Source organism: Antedon bifida, chromosome 11 (assembly GCF_963402885.1).
Source record: "Antedon bifida chromosome 11, ecAntBifi1.1, whole genome shotgun sequence".
Taxonomy (NCBI): Eukaryota; Metazoa; Echinodermata; class Crinoidea; order Comatulida; family Antedonidae; genus Antedon; species Antedon bifida.
Genome location: NC_136236.1, coordinates 4,326,085 through 4,347,466, shown reverse-complemented (window position 1 = coordinate 4,347,466; position 21,382 = coordinate 4,326,085). Strand labels below are relative to the sequence as shown.

The 21,382-nt window shown below is 32.4% G+C and overlaps 1 protein-coding gene and 1 long non-coding RNA gene across 3 annotated transcripts; both read left to right on the top strand.

Moving 5' to 3' along the window:
* Positions 1–756: 756 nt before the first annotated feature.
* LOC144855310 (uncharacterized) lies at positions 757–13,014 on the top strand. Its single transcript, XM_078713127.1, has 21 exons — positions 757–882; positions 1,124–1,158; positions 1,419–1,579; positions 1,961–2,101; positions 2,413–2,539; positions 3,123–3,329; positions 3,660–3,811; positions 3,954–4,145; positions 4,522–4,595; positions 5,208–5,279; positions 6,335–6,357; positions 6,553–6,713; positions 6,930–7,076; positions 7,411–7,543; positions 8,285–8,479; positions 8,889–9,046; positions 9,396–9,587; positions 9,699–9,769; positions 10,161–10,274; positions 10,405–10,561; positions 10,674–13,014. The coding sequence occupies exons 1-21, from the start codon at positions 804–806 to the stop codon at positions 11,071–11,073; spliced, it is 2,991 nt and encodes a 996-aa protein (XP_078569253.1). The 5' UTR covers positions 757–803; the 3' UTR covers positions 11,074–13,014.
* Positions 13,015–13,406: 392 nt separating this feature from the next.
* Positions 13,407–16,535, top strand: LOC144855894 (uncharacterized). 2 transcript variants are annotated; one of them, XR_013614875.1, is made up of 3 exons: positions 13,407–13,729; positions 15,556–15,666; positions 15,836–16,535. It is a non-coding gene; the product is annotated as an uncharacterized LOC144855894 (long non-coding RNA). The 2 variants fall into 2 exon arrangements; XR_013614874.1 differs by lacking the exon at positions 13,407–13,729 and adding an exon at positions 14,391–14,742.
* The last annotated feature ends 4,847 nt before the right edge of the window (positions 16,536–21,382 follow it).

Sequence of the window (21,382 nt, the reverse complement as noted above, 5' to 3'; positions counted from 1 at the left end):
CTAGAATCGTGCAGTGTATTTCAGCCATGAATGGAACACGTCATCGAAGTGACAAATGATTTCGGCGCACCCGCCTCATACCACACGGCAATTGAGTTGAAATATGTGAACAATTTTACAGCACTAACCTGATTTTACAATGCCTTTAGGCCTATTGTGTAGAATATACACCATTGAATAATTCCTCACAATGTAACTATTGCATTAAAAAGGTTTTTACAAAAGTATCTTTATGACTGTAGCAGCAAATATTTTAGTAATGTAACCTAATCGTTTATACTTAATAAAAGTTAAAGTGAAAATTATTATTCTCAATTGTTAAAATAACAAGAGTATACAAGAATATGTACAATAATAATATTTTATACATAATAGTCGCAAAACTACGGTACAGCACTGAAGCGCGACTTAATACGGATCATAATCCATAGAAAGTAATACGAATTCTGCTCATGTTAGTCATATATTTTTCAATTTCATATTTTATCTTTTTTTTACATATTCTGATTTTGGCGACACAAAATATGATTTTAATTATTTATTTAATATATAATAAGTGTTTTAAATTTGAAAAGTTTACTATTAAGTTTACGGAACAAGTTACTTGAACCTTTAGGCCTGACTCACAACTCATTTCTTTTATACTTATAATAAAGTGTATGTATTTCAATATTGTGTTCTAATTAGAAACACCTAAGCATCCACACCAAAGTTGCTCTCTATCCGACGATAAAGGGTTCAAAACAGAAAACGACGATGAAGTTACTTCGGAACCTATTGAAGTCGAGGATAGACCGGTAGATATGGACAGCCCACAGAAAGGGGACGAAGTATTGACCGTCAAAGAATTAACAATAATTGATCAACCGGTTTTTAGCGATGGTAAATATGCTACCGGTACAGATCATGGATATGGTAAGATTATTGAAACAAATTATTACTACTGTCACTAATGTACGAATTAAATCTATATATGTACCCAATTGTTTGTGATTACCATTACAGCTGATAGTGTTATTTTCATGAATCGTATGCTTATTTATATTCGGGAAAGATTATAGGTTTTTAAGGGTATTTTCATAAAATATTAAACATTTAGAGCATTGCAAATATTTTTTAACAGACGATTCTTCAATTCCCACTGGAAAATTACGTGAGGTATGTTTATTTTTTTATATATAGTTTTCAGTACTTTCATTTATAGTATTCTTCAGTCTCCTAAAGGGGACGGGATTTCCTAAGAACGCTAGTATTTTTTTATAAATGTCTGTAATTCAAATTCATAGTCGAATTAAAATTCCGTAAACAACTCAAATCCCAACAGTACTTCAATTTAAAAAAAATGTGTAAAAATTCAAAATAATTTGTTTTCGAGTTGACATGCTTATTTTATCTTTTACTCACTATATTTAACATAGGAAATATCCAAGTTGCATGAACATATTGAAGAAAGTTACTCAAGTCTAAAACTGGTCATGAAAGAATTTTTCGATAAAAGACGATGTCATGAGTTTTTAAGTGATGGAGAAAGAAGACATCTCATGATAAATATTGTTGATTTAGAACAGTCAATATCGAGGTAATATCTAAAGTTTTATGCGATTCTTAGATTAAATTGTTGTTAAATTGTCATTCTGATGATTGTATGATTAAAATAATTGTACTCCAAATCAAAAGAATTTATGATTATTTTGAAGACAGGTATCGCTTTTTATATATAAGAAATAACGTAGCATAATAAAATCTGACAATCATCTCATAAATTAATATAAAATCATTGCAAAGTATAGGTTAAAGCTGGTAACACGTATCAGGGTATAGCATTAGGCATTTCAGTGGAACAAGTTCCTGGAATGTTTTTATACTGGTCTAATGCCGGAACAGGTGTGAAATACCCTTTATACCAGCTTTATTGAAAGAGTGGCTCAAGTCGTTTAAAGTCTATTATTTTATTCGGCAGCTTATATGATTGGTTCAAGACATGTCAGTGGCGCATTCCTACCGTATGTGGATTAATAACCAACATCTTTGATTATCTTCAACCGATTGCAAACTTTGCAGTGTATTCACATGTCCAGATGAACATGATTGAATCAATTAGGTGTGTTTTTATAAATGCATAATATACAAGATTGATATATTATTATTATTGCGTTTTGTATGTCGCTCCAGGTGTGTGCAAACTCTGGGATTTTGCTAGGAGATGTGAAGGGAGAATTGGAGAAGCGGGTATTTTAGAGTTTGCATTAATACTATCATTATAACATTGTTCGGGAATATACAGGTACACATATGATCACATAAAGTCAAGAAGTTATTGCAATAATTCCTCCAAATTGAATTGCATGTGCATGTATGATGTATTCAATGGGACCTTCAATACTGAATTACAGCAAAATTATTTTATTATAGGCGATGTACCGACAATGGAGGGAGCTTAGCAGACGATGAAGACACAAATACTATGACGTTTACAGATGTTCAAACCATTCTTATGAAACAAGCTAATTGGCTGAAAAAATTCCAGTGTATAATACAAGTAATTATTCAATCGTTAACAATTATTGTGTGCGGTGTTTAGATGTAGTTTGAAACCTTCCCAGTAATACAATAGCAATCATTTTGTATCTACCTAATCATTTTTTAAAATATAGTTTCACAGAATAAATTCCAGTTATATATCCAATTACTTCCAATTCACAACCCCTTTCGTGATGGTTTTCAGATGTACTTTAACAATTCATGTTATTTTTCATTACTCCCGCGAACTAAATTTGTTGACAAATGCTGTCATGAAAGTCCATGTATGAATATGTGTAATAACAAATAGTGAAGTGGGGCAGCCTAGACTCCATGTGGATAATATTGAAACTTTGTATAAACATGATTGTTTTGTCTTTTTAAAATTTTTTTTTTATTAAACGATATCATTATTTTTGGGAAAGGGTGAATAACTTAATTAAAATTACACAATGGCCTATGCTAAATTTGATTTGATTTATTGTTTATATATACTATACCTCTCTCTAAAGGTTCTGCAATATTGGTGAGTTTTTTATTAAATATTTTATCTATGGTATTTGTATTGTGCATTTTTATTTGAATTGTATATTTCATTTAAGGGCATTCAAAGCGCGCTGACAGCTAAGATGACTAAAGAAGAATCGGTCATTGACGAATTCAAACAGTGCTGTAACAAACTGAAGGAAATGGTTGATAATTGCAATGATCATGAAAATCGAATAATTAACAAAATGGAAGATCACATTACATCTTTAGTACCTAAGCTCCAGTTTACAGCAGAAGAAGAGGAAGAAAAAAAAGCCCAGGTACAGAATTGTATTAACCCATTCTTTATTTAGATTTATTAAATTATTACAGGGCAACCAGTCTGGACAAAAAATGTGGCAGCATGGTTACAGATTTTCAATCTAATATATGGATATCAATATATATTTATATACATTTACATAAATTATTAACTTGTAAAGGCAATCCTGCTACAAGATTTTCATCTTCTTGGGATTCTGCCTTCGTCCATTACTTCTTTTTTCAAAAATTTCAGTCTGTCATTATTGTTTTTTGTATTGATGAATTGGTGTCTTTTGAATTGAATTGAATGGGGGACAATTTAATTAACAAAAATATTAAATTTACAGAAATTGATGGTTTATGGAGAGTGTTGGGTTCAAAAGAAGGGGGACGTTACTGTTCTTGAGAGCACAAAGAGAGGAAAAAAGCGATTAATAGAAAAAAGGAAATGCACAATTATTGCTTTCGTCAACACATTCCTAATTGTACAACCTAACATGTAAGGTTTTTGTTTATGTATATGTAGAGTCAGGAGGTTTTATTAGTTTTGATTGTAGTTTTCATCTAGTATTTGTTACTCGACAGGGAAGAGTTAAATTGTAATTTAACCTTTCCCTGTTTAATTAGCTGTTTTCTTACAGAGATGTGTTCGAAGTAGACGATTGTATCCACAAGAAAGATATACAAGTTGAACGTGGAGGCTATGAAAACGTCGACAAGAATTTTGGAATGGAGGAAATCAAGAATGAAACGGGAGAGAGAGTTAAATTGACTAAATTGGATCCCTATTCAAGACATTCAGTCCAGAATTATATTCTTTATTTCGAAGACAGGTATCACGTTTTATTTTATTACATATATTTAACATTATTATTACATAACTTCAAAGAAACATAAAGATAATACACAGTCCTCCAACCCGCAACTCGTTTAATAATTATTTTCTTTACACACGTAGAAAAGGGTGCATTATAAGATAATTAATTCTAGGCTTACCACCACACCAGGATCCCAGTTTTTTACGATTTTGAAGGTGATTTAAATGGTACCAGTTCATGTAATTGTGTTTTGTATGACTGGTCACTCTTATATTATGGCCATGGAGAAATTCAAATTTCAATATGGCAAAGGGGGTGATGTATGCACATTCAATTTTTTTAGATCTGTCATATTATGATGAAATCAATATTGTTTATAATCTTATTATAGAAGCGAAATTTCGGAATGGTTAAAAGTACTGAAGTTTTCGGAAATAGAGAGTCTAGCACAGGAAGTGGAGTATAGTAAGCTTTACATTACATGTCAATTACATAGATTTTATTCAATTACCATAAATGATAAATGTTATTTAAAGTTTGTAAATGCGGCGTAGTGCAGACCGAGCTTCACGCATTATGTGAATGCCCCTTAGACCTTCTGCCACATACGCCAAAATTGTAATAATTATATACATTGTGTGTATAGGCCTACTGTGAAAACTTGTTTTTGAAGTACTTTTTGTTTGTTATTATATTTCTATTGTCATGCTTGTACTGTACTATTTATGTGCCATGTTGGACAATGTTAACCCAGTTGTCAATAAAGAATAATAATATAGATGAACTATTATTGCCATTAAGGAAAAAACATAGGCCTATCATACAGTAGGTAATGCAAGTACAAAAGAGCCGTTCAGTTACTGATAACGATGTGTGCTTCTCTTTTAATTAATTGGCATTTTTCATGTCATGGTAACATAATAGATTCTATAATTCACAATGTATTCTTCTTAATTCCAGAAATGGCTGCAGTAGGCCTATCACATTGTGTTTTATTTTAAAGTTTGTATTGTTAAACACATCATTGATTATCATGCATGTGTAACTAAAGTATAAATGTCTAATTTTAATTCTTAGTCACACCTCTTGGAATAATGAATGAAGCAAAGGAACAACCTACATCTGAAGACCAAGTCAGTTCTGGAATGGGTAAAGTATTATAGTTCTTCCTCTAGTAACCTTTGTGTTTGTGTACATGCAGTTTTTAGTCGCGTGGACGCGACTCTGCAGTTCACTATGTCGGTCGGTTGGTCGGTCTGTCTGTCTGTCGGTCTGTCTGTCTGTCTGTCGGTCCGGTATCACTATGCGTTTTATCGCTTTCTGACCTTATCTTGATATCAGTTTATTCTAGCTAAGTCAATTTTTCACAGAATATTCCTTATGGCCAGGAATCGATGTGGTTTGTTTTCACGGTGCGCAATAAAAAATTACGCGGTCTACGCACGATTTAACGAAATCACGTTTGTAATCATATCTTCACAACCATGAATCACAATTAAATAAAATTTGGTACTCATAAATTTCAGGGCATAAATCATCATATGGCAATACAATTACATGCGTAGCGCATGTAACGCATGCGTACGCGCGCTTAAAATTTTCAAAATTTATTTTCGATGAAATAAGAGTACGTTTCAGGCAGTTTTAAGCGTTTACAAAATTGCCATGAGTGCGCGTTAAATGTTATTGCGCACTCTTTTTGCCCGATTTCTGTTTTCTTGACTTACTTTTCAACTTGAAATTACGTTATACGAGCACGTCAAAAGTGACAGGCTACGCAGTTATTGTTCACTATGTCGGTCGGTCGGTCGGTCGGTCGGTCTGTCTGTCGGTCTGTCTGTCGGTCCAGTATCACTGTGCATTGTAGCACGCGACTTAATGGCTGTTGGCCTTGTTATTCTTCATGCTTCAGTGTTTTATAGATCAGATAACAGTTCATTGTCCTGTCTTGTTTGTTTGTTCTATATTATATTTACAGTACATTAAACTGTTGCCGATTGTTGCCATTTACCTTATTTTTAGTTTTTAATAGATATATCTTGTTTTATAGTAGAAGACTTAACACATAGAATATCAACAGCATAGCATTTTGGCCATTATTTCTCAAAAAGTCTCTTGATAAGTAATATAACCGTAAAAAGTATATATCTTAGAAACGTGTTGCATGGTTTTAAATAACTTTATTTTCTATTTTTTATCCCTAGAGCAAAATGATCATGAAGTAAAGGTCCGTTTGATTTTTTTTATTTACTATTTTAAAATATCAAATTGGTTACTATCCTGGTCTAATCGAATAGGAGTATTAGAGAATAATGGATTATATCAACTATTTATATAATCCATCTATATTTTATCTTCCATTCGATATTAAACGCTAAACACAAGATTATGACTATTCAATTGTATTCATTCATTTTTAAAGATATTATTCGATATTGCCGATCTGAACAAGAAGAATATTAAAAGTCTTTCAAAACTCAATGAATTATACATCAATGATGCAGCCTTTAATAAAATTCTTGAAGAAGGAGAGAAGCACCATCTCTATCGTAATGTTACTGAAGTCAAAGACATGATTGAAAGGTATTCATTTTATAAATGTGTATTAGAACTGTCTAGTTTCCTATATCACGGACTGCTTTTTTTTTCAATTAAGACATTATTCTGTAATACATGTATACAATTACTTTAATGCGGTAGTAGAGAGTAGTAGAATCAAATATTATGCATAATCCGTATTAATTTTAAGAAATTGTGAAATTCAATACAAATTCTAAAACCTCTTTATTCTCTTCTAAGTTTTGACAGTGTTTTAGAATCTAATCGAAGAGACAGCGTTGTATACTTTACTGAATTAAATAATCGGTTAAAAGAAGGTTCTTTTAAGCCGATTGTTAAATATCGCGCCAACATGTGTTTTCAACAGAATATGCTGGAGTTTCAAAGGTATAATGAAAAACGTTTTAGAATGCCATGATTATTTATGTTCCTCATGATATACAGTAGGCCTATCCTATTTTTCATCATTACCTACTATCGATCTCAATGTTTGTCAACTTTATTACCATTGCCAACATTTTCATTCAAATTCGTCGTAATCGCCATCAACTCACCAAATCATTATTCATAAAATTATCAAAAATTACCGTTGTTATATTTAATCATTAGTCGATTAGAATGATTATGATTATCTCAATAAAGATATACATCAAGGGTAATCCACAAACAATTACTCATGGTATATACTGCGTAGTATTTAATATTTATTTTGCTTTTACAGGAAACACCGTACGACATTCATAGATGTGCTTGAGAAATGTGAACGAACGCAAAGTGGAATATCTTTGATGGACTTAGAGGCACGGCTTTTGAAACCTTCAGATTGGCTAACATGCCTTCATAAGAAGTCTGAGGTAACGGTAGAAAATGATATATGTTATAAATGTTTAAAAATATCTTTGTTTAAGTGTGTCTACAGTAGACATTGAGTTATTATAATTTTATTTCAAGATTCAAGAAATGTTATTGGTCCACATTAAAATGGAATATCATTTTGCTTGGCATAATTAAGACAATAAAAATACATCAAATTGCAAAAGGCAGTGTTAAAATACTATTTATAGACCTATGTTAAGATACTGTTAAAAATGCAGATTCCAAAAATGGCATATGCCATGTAGAATACTGTTGAAACGATTAAAAATTTGAAACAAAAATTACAGCAATGAGCTTTTTCTACACTATCAAACAAGTTTGACAAAAAAAGTGTGATGTTCTCAAATATGGTAGTGATATGACATCATCATGTCTATAATATATGGGTACATCAAATTTGTTTTCACATATAGTTTGATAGTGTAGACAGAGCCTTAGAATTGTACATATGAATGCTATTTACAAAAAAGGACTTTCTAGTTCTCCATAGATTGAGGGAGTGTATAAAGGCACTACATTTTTAAATATTCCTTCCTAAATTAATTTACAGTAGTAGGTTGGAAGGAATTTTGTATTGCCTTTAAACACTCCCTTAAGACGGTTTAACCGAGGATATCAAAAGTTTAAAAAAAGAAAAAGAAATGTATTTATATTGATTCTGTACCGATCATTTCTGTCATGTTTAAAGGAAATAACAATCATTTTTACTTCGTATTCAGGCTTTGAGAAACTGTGCAATATATGGTATGTTTGAGCATGATCAGCTACAAACTGAAGCTATTGAGAGGCTAGAACATTTTATCCAAGAAGATCAAGAGATGACGAAAAGTATAGAAGAAAAGAAAAGCTTGCACATGACATCAGTGCTTCTCGATTTACAAATACCATCACCACGCGATCATCAAATATTACAGGTAGGTCAAAATATATTTTTCTAGGTAATGGTAAAATTAATTACTGAACCAGTGTCCTATCGTTTGCAATGCAATCCAAAGACTTCACTTGTGTCTTCGATAATGGTTACGATCAGTTAAACGACTTTACGTTTAGGCCTAGTGTGTTTACATAAAAAAAAACTTGCGTTTTGTCGAAACTAACTGACATGAACAAAATATCGTCACGTTACACACATGTATTTCATTTCATAGTGGAAAGAATTTAAGCATATTACTCTACATAGCACTACTTTATCATCGATACCTATACCGTATGAATATGCGTAAGAATAGGCCAACATTACGAGAAAATATGACTCCATTACACCATAAGAGATATTATGAAACCGATAACTTATATGAGATATTATTTTTTTCCAAATTATAGAAATTATTAAATATAAAGGATGACTGGTTGAACAAGCATGGTTGTTTTACATTTTATAGAAAGGGTGATGTTTTGAGGAAGAGTATGAGAAAAAAATATCCAACTATGAAAGAGATTATCCATATCTACGCTTCAACCTCAGTAATTATAATGAATTCGTAAGTAACAACAACAATGTGTTTCATTAGGGTGTGTTATAAAGTTCAATAATTTGTGCATATCCATGGTCTATTTTGAATAAATAAAAGTAGGAAGATAGTTTAGATAATATTATCTTTTGGTAAACGTTATTCTGTTTATTGTGGTATTATTATTATTATTATTATTATTATTATTGTTGTTGTTATTTATTATTTATTATTATTTATTTATTATTATTTATTATTTATTATTTATTATTTATTATTTATTATTTATTATTTATTATTTATTATTTATTATTTATTATTTATTATTTATTATTTATTATTTATTATTTATTATTTATTATTTATTATTTATTATTATAAAACAGCTTTGCAAATGCTATGATCGAAATTATGCTGATATTGAAAGTTTGGACACTCGAAACCGAAAAGGTTGGATGCCCGAAAAGGGGTTTTTGTTTAACTTGTGGATATATGAGAAAGTAAGCAAAACCGACGATTACCAGCCAGTTGAACATCTTCTTCGATATACCTCTGAGAGTGACCAAATTGTGTAAGTGTACATTTGTTAATACTGTTGTATGGTTGATTTCTGCAATACACAACTACTCTTTTTTCATTTTAAATTTACGTGTTTTTGTAACTTTTGTAATTTCTTTTTTAGGAAAGATTTCATGGAATGGAAAGCAGCACTTGTCGTCTCTACAGGCGAATCTGGAAAATATGATGATTATAGTAAGTGTTCATATTTAAAAATGTTTTATGACACACATCCAACATTAATATACCGAAGTGACTTTCAAGATGAGAAGCACAATTCAGTCCTGTACTAGGCCTATAGCATTTTTTAGTAGAGATACCAGGGGAGTGTGCCCAGTCCTAACCGTGGAGAATATTTCGTTTTAATTTAATTTTATTGAACTATGCCGTTTGTGTGTGTGTTGGGGTAAAACTAAAGGTACCGGTACTTCGTGATATGGTTCTGACGGAACATCTACTTTAAATGCTCATTATACAAAAGTGAATATGATGAAAACGTGAATATGATGAAAACGTAACATGATCGTTCTGATTCGCGCGAATAAATTCGACTTGGTTATAAACAGTCTTTACCTTTGTTTTATAGCTCGACCAAGACATATTATATCAAAGCCGTTTACCACTGACAGAGACAACGAGCTTGAACTCGAAGTGAACGACTTTGTGGAACTTCTAGAACGTCGAGAAGCCATCGGTCAAGGTAATTTTTTAGCATGAATGTTCTACTGAAAAGTACAGTGTAATATTTAAATAATAAATATATTAAATTATTAAATAAAATATTAATAAATATATTCAAAATACAATTTTACATTGTTGTTTTCGTTTAGTCTGGGTAAAAGGAATTCGTTATGAACGTGATGGAATGTCTGGGTGGTTTCCACACGACCGTCTAGGACCAGAACGTTCCAGTGAATATAGCATTGGTCAGGAAGTGAAGCTACGATTTAAAAATGAAAGAGAAAATAAGGGAAATAGAAGGCATAGGTAATAAAAAAAAAGGTGTAATGTTTTTATCATTAAAATTAAAGAATTAATGATCACCTGTATCTTTTTAACATTGCATGAATTTTTATTTTAGTTACGTTTTTTTTTATAGCCAATTTGTTGAACCTGAAGCAACTTTCACAAGACCCAAAAAATCACCTAAAGATAAGTCAAAACGCTTCTCACTCCCTTCTTTCCCATTTCATTTCACAAACACCCCTGTCGTTAATGATACAGCAACTATAGGGAATACTGCAATACCCAAGAAGAATTTAAAAGCCAAGAAGAAATTGGCAGCCAGAAACGATGATACAGAAGGTGATGAGTATATGTCATATATTCCTGAGTCGGATTATGAGCATTTATATCAAGACATATTGGAATCCCCTGACGATGAAGGAGATTATGATGACGTTGCCGACCCGATAGCAGATGCGCCTTTTAACTTTTATGACTACGCATATGGCCCACATGGAATTGTTCCACCAAGTCCCGATTACATTAATAAATAAAGTACGTGTAGGTCTCGCAAAAAAACTGAAAATGTAACAAGGAAGAGTTTTGTTAATTGACAATAGTTCGCTGATATAACATTTAATAATTTATATAGTTACCAGAACTTTTGTTTTTCAATTTCTTAAATTACATTAGCTTAATATTATAATATCATTGATATAATAGTAGTATGTGTAAATATTTTATTTTAGAGAAAATATCGGATTTTAAGAGATATAGATGCCGTGCATCTTCAATTTGAATATTCATCTAACAGTACTGTGTAACGGAAACAAAGCTATAATTGGTTGTGCCTCCATGGGATTGAACCATAGAACTAATTGTATACCTCCATGATGGAATCTTCCTCCTGGGAGACCTCTTTGTCTCGTCGGTACACCTCCAGCTATATACTTAGGCCTACATGTACTCAAAGGCCCGTTTGTGCAACAAAGGCTCGTTTTGTAAATTCAATAATGACAGTTTATAAATAAATTCACTGGAAACATTTCAGAGGCCTCTGGTGTCTAATTTGGCACCCTCCATGGGCCGAATAAGTTGTCGCATAACTATAATAGTTCCATGGTTGTCGTAATTTGGTGGATCACACTCCGTAACATAGAATTCACATTTGTTTCGTTTCAGAGGACGGAAGATGGCGCCGTTTAATACTTTTTTTTTCATCAATTTGGCGTCACCTCCGTGTGTGAACGGTAGTCATACCATCTGAGATAGTCCATCCAATTACGAAAGGTTCAATAATGCCAGTCTACCTGATTGCTTGGAGATATTACTCCAATTCTCTTTTTTTTTAGCTCAGAAAACTTTATGCGTTATATATAGACGCTTTTATAAAGAAAAATAATTCATTGACATACATAAAACTTTCACTGTTATTTGATTTTGGGATATTTGGTATTTAGAATGATTTATACGGTATTATAGAATAGTCCTGTAGGTTTGTGATATACTGTATTTGAAACGTGGGGTATGTTTCTACCATTAATTAGGCGAAGTGTAAGTATGCCTTACCATTTCATGACATCATTTTAAAAATCTTTTACTTAATGTACATGTTCCTATTTGAACGGTAGTCATACCATCTGAGATAGTCCATCCAATTACGAAAGGTTCAATAATGCCAGTCTACCTGATTGCTTGGAGATATTACTCCAATTCTCTTTTTTTTAGCTCAGAAAACTTTATGCGTTATATATAGACGCTTTTATAAAGAAAAATAATTCATTGACATACATAAAACTTTCACTGTTATTTGATTTTGGGATATTTGGTATTTAGAATGATTTATACGGTATTATAGAATAGTCCTGTAGGTTTGTGATATACTGTATTTGAAACGTGGGGTATGTTTCTACCATTAATTAGGCGAAGTGTAAGTATGCCTTACCATTTCATGACATCATTTTAAAAATCTTTTACTTAATGTACATGTTCCTATTTGAACGGTAGTCATACCATCTGAGATAGTCCATCCAATTACGAAAGGTTCAATAATGCCAGTCTACCTGATTGCTTGGAGATATTACTCCAATTCTCTTTTTTTTAGCTCAGAAAACTTTATGCGTTATATATAGACGCTTTTATAAAGAAAAATAATTCATTGACATACATAAAACTTTCACTGTTATTTGATTTTGGGATATTTGGTATTTAGAATGATTTATACGGTATTATAGAATAGTCCTGTAGGTTTGTGATATACTGTATTTGAAACGTGGGGTATGTTTCTACCATTAATTAGGCGAAGTGTAAGTATGCCTTACCATTTCATGACATCATTTTAAAAATCTTTTACTTAATGTACATGTTCCTATTTTCTCCAAACGTATAACCAGTATAAGTTAACGATGTACTGTATATCCCACATAGCAAATGTAAAATGAAGATCAATAAAATCAGACTTTGAATAGGCCATTTTGTAGTTTTAACAAATTAAGTTAATCACTTCCGTAGAAAGAAACATTTTTATTTATTTTTTTTAAAGTGACAAAATAACTGATTAAAAACATTCTGGTAGCCCATTTGACTCTTTTTTTGTTTTGAATTAAAGTTTTTTCAGGTGAACAATATAGGCCTATCTATCTATATAAAAATACTACTGTACTTGTAAACTAGTGTGAATCATTTAGAATAAAATTATGTCTTTTTTTTTTTTGACACATCGCAAACAAATATGGCACATGGCAAAGAGACTTATTGCATTCAGCAAAAGTTTATGGCGATAATTGCCGTCCATACGCGCCACCAAGCGGGAGGTGGTTGTAAAAAGGAGAGACGACGTGTAACGATAGGGAGTTTGCTGCAGCACGTCCTTGAGGATATACCCTACATATATTGCATTTGCCTTGAGGTATTGCCTGTACCATTTGTTCGTGGGTGTTTGTTTTCCACTGTAATTTCGCGTCAAGTGGCGTTACTTTTGTGTTTCTAACTCCCGAAAACCGTCATATAAATCTGATAACTGTATTTTAACGCGACAGCAGCAAAGATTGTTGTTACTGCTGCCGTGTGTTTTGAGGAACGGGTGATGATGTAGGCCTAGCCCTGGCCTGGGCCTGGACTACTAGCCTAGGGCAGGGCTTAACGTCGAAGAAACCTAGTCTAGGCGGATCGTCTAGGCCTAGGCTAGGATGTCTTTTCAATTCATTCATGGTATTTTTTAACTTATGTAGGCTAGCCTAGGCCTGGTTAATTAATGTTGAGCCTAGGCTAAACCTACTACCTAGGCCTAGGGCCTAGCTAGGCCTTTGTTGTGGCCTCGTTTTGTTGTGGCTACGCCTATACTATAGTGTAGGCTAGCCCTACTAGCTATAGAATAGAAGAGTGTAGCAGTAGTAGTAAGGGTGTGTAGAAAGCGACGACCTCGAATTGGACGACCCCAACGACCCGGGCGACCTCGAATTGAACGACCTAGAATTGGACGACCCATAACACGAAACCGACGACCCCTATAGCCTAGCCTAGGCCTAAGCGTGGTATAACATCCCGAAGCCGAAAATAGCCAAAGATCTTTAAACCATACCTTATTTAATACTCGCAAGCAAGCAATTGATTGAAAAAATACAGAAATATCGCCATTGGATACTGAATGTGTCGACACGAACAAACGAACAGATATGTAACGCCAAGAGTGCATCATTAAAACTGCATTCGACTCGATTAGCACACGAAATATCATAAACATGGCAACCCAGGTCAAAACGGCCCCTTTTCAGCGGCGGGTAAGGTTTGACCGTATACAATGCATATGTGAAATGTAAAGCTTTCTTATGGCCCTCCCCATGCACATGTTCGCAACACGCTGCTTGGTAGGCCTATAGTGTTCGTTATATGAAGAAGATGTAATTATACGTCCATGGTTTAACCATGTAATGTATAATATTTATTTCCTTTGAATTTCTTTTTAATATGTTTGTCGAAATACCAATGACCAACCAATGACCAATCCACTGAGCAAACCTTACCCGCCGCTGAAAAAGGGGCCGTTTTGACCTGGTTTGCCATGTTTATGATATTTCGTGTGCTAATCGAGTCGAATGCAGTTTTAATGATGCACTCTTGGCGTTCCATATCTGTTCGTTTGTTCGTTTCGACACATTCAGTATCAAATGGCGATATTTCTGTATTTTTTCAATCAATTGCTTGTTTGCGAGTATATATATAAGGTATAGTTTAAAGATCTTTGGCTATGTTCGGCTTCGGGATGTTATACCACACTTAGGCCTAACGCCTAGGCTAGGCTATAGGGGTCGTCGGTTTCGTGTTATGGGTCGTCCAATTCTAGGTCGTCCAATTCGAGGTCGCCCGGGTCGTTGGGGTCGTCCAATTCGAGGTCGTCGCTTTCTACACACCCGTAGTAGTAAGCCTAGATAGTAAGTAGGCCTAGTAGTAGCAGTAGTTTACGATATATTATAAAATGTCAAGAAGTAAATTCTAGCTAACAATACATTATATTTATTAATCATGTATTAATAATAATATACATGTACATTTTAATTTATACATTTTTACAATTTAATGTAAAAAACTGTAAAAATACTTATTAGGTTTATTCCAAAACTGATGACCGGCATCCTCTGTGATATTAATTGATTAACTGGTTGTTACAAATAAAAAGTTTAACAATATTAAAATTGATTTTAACTTGTTTCTTGAAAGAAAAATGTATATAAGTTAAATTTTAATATTAATGTACTAGATACTATATCCTTTTATATCATAGATTAATGTGACCACTGTAGCATCTCTTTTACTGTTAATTAGTGTTATAACTACCTACTATTAGACCTATTGCATAAATTAGATTGTGAAGTAATTATTGGTCGTTTTGTATTTAAAAAAAAACCAAAATTAATTATGGTATATAATATTATTCATATACTCGTCAGAACAAGTGCATAGGTGTGTTATTTGTATACATGTTGCATACTTCTATATAGAATATTTAATTTTATGATTTTTTTTTCTTTTTACCGTAGGATAATAAAAATCCGCTGTACCAAAACACTTTCATGACCTTGATTGGACTTGCAGTCGATAATGCTGTAAGGGCTTGTGATTTTAGCCAAGAAATTCAAATACATTTTCAGGTAAATGAATTTATATAATCAAAATGTCCTACAATAAAAACTGGTGAATAAGAATGTTTAGTTTTATTTATATGATATTAAGAGAAACTGTGGCTGATATAATACTTTTGTTTTTTGGTGCCCAATCTAGTTCCTGGTTGACATTTAATATTTGTTTGTTTCTTTTTAGAGTGTATGGTAGCTGAATTATTTTGTCTTGCATAGCTTGTTGGCTCCTCAACAAACTGCAGCATCTGTTGAAAACAAATTTGCAATGATATAAAATATTAAGGTGCAAGATGTTATATATTCGTCTATTACTCTACAGTATTATTTATTCGGGTCAATTTATGTACAGTATCTTTTATTCACATATTATAAATATTAATATAACACACTATGAAGGAAAAGTTAAGCAGTTTATTTTAGTTCCATGTAATGAACACTAATAAAATCAAGCTTATTTGAGCAATTGAATGCTGTTTATTTAAATTGCATTATTGCATTCAATTACGTAATTTCTGTGATTTTCCCTGAAAGCGTGTTTTTTAATTAAACAGCATTCAATTGCTTAAATAGACCTGATTTTTTCTTGTTTGAGTTTACTTTAGTTCCATGTGATGAACACTAATAATTTCATTCAATAAAAATAAATTTAAAGGTACAGTTATGTAATTTCTGTGATTTTCCCTGAGAGCGTGTTTTTTAATTAAACAGCATTCAATTAAATAGACCTGATTTTTTCTTGTTTGAGTTTACTTTAGTTCCATGTGATGAACACCAATAATTTCATTCAATAAAAATAAATTTAAAGGTACAGTTACGTAATTTCTGAGATTTTCCTTGAGAGCGAGTTTTTTAATTAAACAGCATTCAATTGCTTAAATAGACCTGATTTTTTCTTGTTTGAGTTTACTTTAGTTCCATGTGATGAACACTAATAATTTCATTCAATAAAAATTAATTTAAAGGTACAGTTACGTAATTTCTGAGATTTTCCTTGAGAGTGAGTTTTTTAATTAAACGGCATTCAATTACTTAAATAGACCTGATTTTTTCCTGTTTGAGTTTACTTTAGTTCCATGTGATATACACTAATAATTTCATTCAATAAGAATAAATTTAAAGGTACAGTTACGTAATTTCTGTGATTTTCCTTGAGAGCGAGTTTTTTAATTAAACGGCATTCAATTACTTAAATAGACCTGATTTTTTTCTGTTTGAGTTTACTTTAGTTCCATGTGATGAACACCAATAATTTCATTCAATAAAAATAAATTTAAAGGTACAGTTACGTAATTTCTGAGATTTTCCTTGAGAGCGAGTTTTTTAATTAAACAGCATTCAATTACTTAAATAGACCTGATTTTTTTCTGTTTGAGTTTACTTTAGTTCCATGTGATGAACACTAATAATTTCATTCAATAAAAATAATTTTAAAGGTACAGTTACGTAATTTCTGTGATTTTCCTTGAGAGTGAGTTTTTTAATTAAACGGCATTCAATTACTTAAATAGACCTGATTTTTTCCTGTTTGAGTTTACTTTAGTTCCATGTGATAAACACTAATAATTTCATTCAATAAAAATAAATTTAAAGGTACAGTTACGTAATTTCTGTGATTTTCCTTGAGAGTGAGTTTTTTAATTAAACGGCATTCAATTACTTAAATAGACCTGATTTTTTCCTGTTTGAGTTTACTTTAGTTCCATGTGATGAACACTAATAATTTCATTCAATAAAAATTAATTTAAAGGTACAGTTACGTAATTTCTGAGATTTTCCTTGAGAGTGAGTTTTTTAATTAAACGGCATTCAATTACTTAAATAGACCTGATTTTTTCCTGTTTGAGTTTACTTTAGTTCCATGTGATATACACTAATAATTTCATTCAATAAGAATAAATTTAAAGGTACAGTTACGTAATTTCTGTGATTTTCCTTGAGAGCGAGTTTTTTAATTAAACGGCATTCAATTACTTAAATAGACCTGATTTTTTTCTGTTTGAGTTTACTTTAGTTCCATGTGATGAACACCAATAATTTCATTCAATAAAAATAAATTTAAAGGTACAGTTACGTAATTTCTCAGATTTTCCTTGAGAGTGAGTTTTTTAATTAAACGGCATTCAATTACTTAAATAGACCTGATTTTTTCCTGTTTGAGTTTACTTTAGTTCCATGTGATATACACTAATAATTTCATTCAATAAAAATAAATTTAAAGGTACAGTTACGTAATTTCTGTGATTTTCCTTGAGAGCGAGTTTTTTAATTAAACGGCATTCAATTACTTAAATAGACCTGATTTTTTTCTGTTTGACTTTACTTTAGTTCCATGTGATGAACACCAATAATTTCATTCAATAAAAATAAATTTAAAGGTACAGTTACGTAATTTCTGAGATTTTCTTTGAGAGCGAGTTTTTTAATTAAACGGCATTCAATTACTTAAATAGACCTGATTTTTTTCTGTTTGACTTTACTTTAGTTCCATGTGATGAACACCAATAATTTCATTCAATAAAAATAAATTTAAAGGTACAGTTACGTAATTTCTGTGATTTTCCTTGAGAGCGAGTTTTTTAATTAAACGGCATTCAATTACTTAAATAGACCTGATTTTTTCCTGTTTGAGTTTACTTTAGTTCCATGTGATAAACACTAATAATTTCATTCAATAAAAATAAATTTAAAGGTACAGTTACTTAATTTCTGAGATTTTTCTTGAGAGCGAGTTTTTTAATTAAACAGAATTCAATTACTTAAATAGACCTGATTTTTTCCTGTTTGAGTTTACTTTAGTTCCATGTGATGAACACCAATAATTTCATTCAACAAAAATAAATTTAAAGGTACAATTACGTAATTTCTGAGATTTTCCTTGAGAGCGAGTTTTTTAATTAAACAGCATTCAATTGCTTAGATAGACCTAATTTTTTCTTGTTTGAGTTTACTTTAGTTTCATGTGATGAACACCAATAATTTCATTCAACAAAAATAAATTTAAAGGTTCAGTTACGTAATTTCTGAGATTTTCCTTGCCGAGCGAGTTTTTTAATTAAACAGCATTCAATTGCTTAAATAGACCTGACTCTTGTTTGAGTTTACTTTAGTTCCATGTGATGAACACCACACCAATTTATAAATAAATTTAAAGGTACAGTTATCCAATTTCTGTGATTTTTCCATGAGAGCGTGTTTTTTTAGTTAAATAGCATTTAATTCAAATCCCCATTTTGTAACCATGAGTGCGGGTCCATTTAAACAAGCTGGGCAAGCTGTAAATTTTATTAATCTACTATGTATGTATATGCATATTGTTTACTAATTGAATTTTAACCCTAAATAACACTGTATAAGTAAGTCTTTTATAAAATTTCAGTGGTTAGAGGTTCATATTTATTATTAGGATTTTTACAGGCACATTTAAAAATAGATTAGAAAAATATGGCATAAGCAGAATTATATCATCAATAAGAATATACAAAAGGAGCGGCGTGAGGGGAAGAGACCAACCGGTGAAAAAGTACCTTTAGAGCGGTCAGAACACAATTACAAATTTATAAGTTTATTTTTAGTTAATTATTGTATATATATATAGGCCTATTACAAAGTGTTATTAAATTTGACGACATTTAGACTGAAAATTAACTTTATCCGATTTTTACATCGGCCGGGTTTAACGCTAAGCCGCCTGTCCTATTCTATTCTGAATTGTACCACCAATAACACATGCTATCAAAGTGTAAGATAAGACAAAAAAATCTCTCAGCACCAAATTTTTGGTTTGGCGGTATAAGGTACGACATTACATAATATTCAATAGTTTTGTAATTAATCGATCCCATTAATTCCAACAAACAAATGGTAAGGCTACTTAAAATTATTTATGTGGTCCATAGTTACCAACCAGGCCCGTAGCCAGGGGGGTTTTATGGTTCGGGCGAACCCCCCTTTACAGTGAACCCCTATTAACCGACTGCGAACCCCCATCCTCGACATGCCCAATACCTCACCCTCATCTCCGGAAATCCTCCAAATACGTGCCCCACACAGTACAAAAAGTTGTTCGTAAATTGAAAAATTCGTAAACTCGTTCGGAATAACACATACAGTACCTTCTTCCCTGTATGAGCGTACTTCGAGTGATACGTGTCTGTAAATTTCTAAGAGTTGCACATGAATTGCCGATTTTAACCTGAAAAATAAATGTTTGGTCCCTGCATGTAACATGATATTGATGCATCTCACAGCGAGCTGGGGCACGAACGATTCGTACAAAGGACACCGCCAGACAACTGCGTACCAATTGTTTAGATCATCACGGGCAGTCAGGCAGCATGCATAAAGTATATAGCCTTCCAACATACATCAGTATTTATGTGTGGCTATGAAGTATAATGTATCATAGAGGATTATAGTGAATATTAATATTTTACACTATAATATCTATGGTATCATGTACTGTAGTTCACATTATAGCATCCGATTATTTTTTTCTAGACCACCAGCCGATACGTACTCAAATGTATCAATATCACCTATTTACATTGGCATATTTAATTTCCTCAACAAATTGCTGTAAATAAATATTATAGATAGAGCTATAATAAGAATTGCATTTGCCTTCATCCAGTGTGCTTTTTTCGGGGCTTCTCCTAGACGTACGTTCGCATTGAACTTATTGAACAAAACAAAATACGTAGTAAATGATAAAACAATCGGCGGTTCCGCACAGAGCACGCGCATCTAACATATGGAAACAAATGTTATCGTCCTTTAAATAGTCCACGAGTCCAAGTACGATCGTTTTGCACATTGGTAGCATGCTGCATGAGAGTGTCTTTTCCGGCCATCTAGGGGTGTCATTTAACAAAATTTGCTTCGTCTCAGGCCCCACCCCCAACAAAATTCGCTTCGCCTAATGCCCCACCCGGGGGGGGGGGAGGGGTATGTGGAGTGGACCCAAATACTTAGTGTCCGAATCCCCCTTGACAAATCCTGGCTACGGCCCTGCCAACCGTCTCGCATCGTTCGGGACAGCCGCATTTCAAGTGTTTTTTAATCGGAAATACGCGTTTAAACCTAGGTAGGCCTATAATACGATGCGTTATCATTTTTTATCACAATTTGAGAAGAAAATGCATTCAAATTAATTGGTATATTTTAAAAGTATAGAACATTATACGAGTAGGCCTATTTGTATTATTACACCACACATCAATAAAATACGTAATATCAGGGGAAAGTTTACAATAATGTGTCCGTGGTCGCTCGCCGTGACGAGGATGGGCCTATAACCATGCGTTTGTCATGATCGCAATAATTACACTTGACATGTGTGCGTTTATGAAAGGTAAACCCAATTTTCTTGCTATTGGTTGGTGGATCAGTTCAATTTTTGCACTCCAAAAAATGTTCATTAATAAAATAATTTCAAGAATCAGCATGCTGAAAAACGTTGAATTATAGATTAACAAAAAAAGAGTAACATACAATCTAAAATATTTGCATCGCTTACCGTACCAATACAAGAGGTGCCATTCATCATGAATTTTACGTGCGATAGTAATATTTCCGGCCATAGTGCCAGTGAACTAAATTTGTTTCCGTCGCAAGCACCACTAGGGGGAGGGGGCTGTAAATACTTCGTGTCCGATCACGCCCTCACCCCCTACAAAAATAGTCTGTCCCGCATTTTAAATCTCTCAGGTTGGTAAATATGGTGGTCATC

What these genes read in the sequence shown, in the direction of transcription:
- LOC144855310 (XM_078713127.1), top strand. Translation starts at nt 804, where the DNA reads ATGGACAGCCCACAGAAAGGGGACGAAGTATTGACCGTCAAAGAATTA. An exon ending in AGCACAGGAAGTGGAGTATA is followed by an intron (nt 4,596 to 5,207) that starts GTAAGCTTTACA and finishes TTTAATTCTTAG; the next exon opens with TCACACCTCTTGGAATAATG. An exon ending in AATATGCTGGAGTTTCAAAG is followed by an intron (nt 7,077 to 7,410) that starts GTATAATGAAAA and finishes TTGCTTTTACAG; the next exon opens with GAAACACCGTACGACATTCA.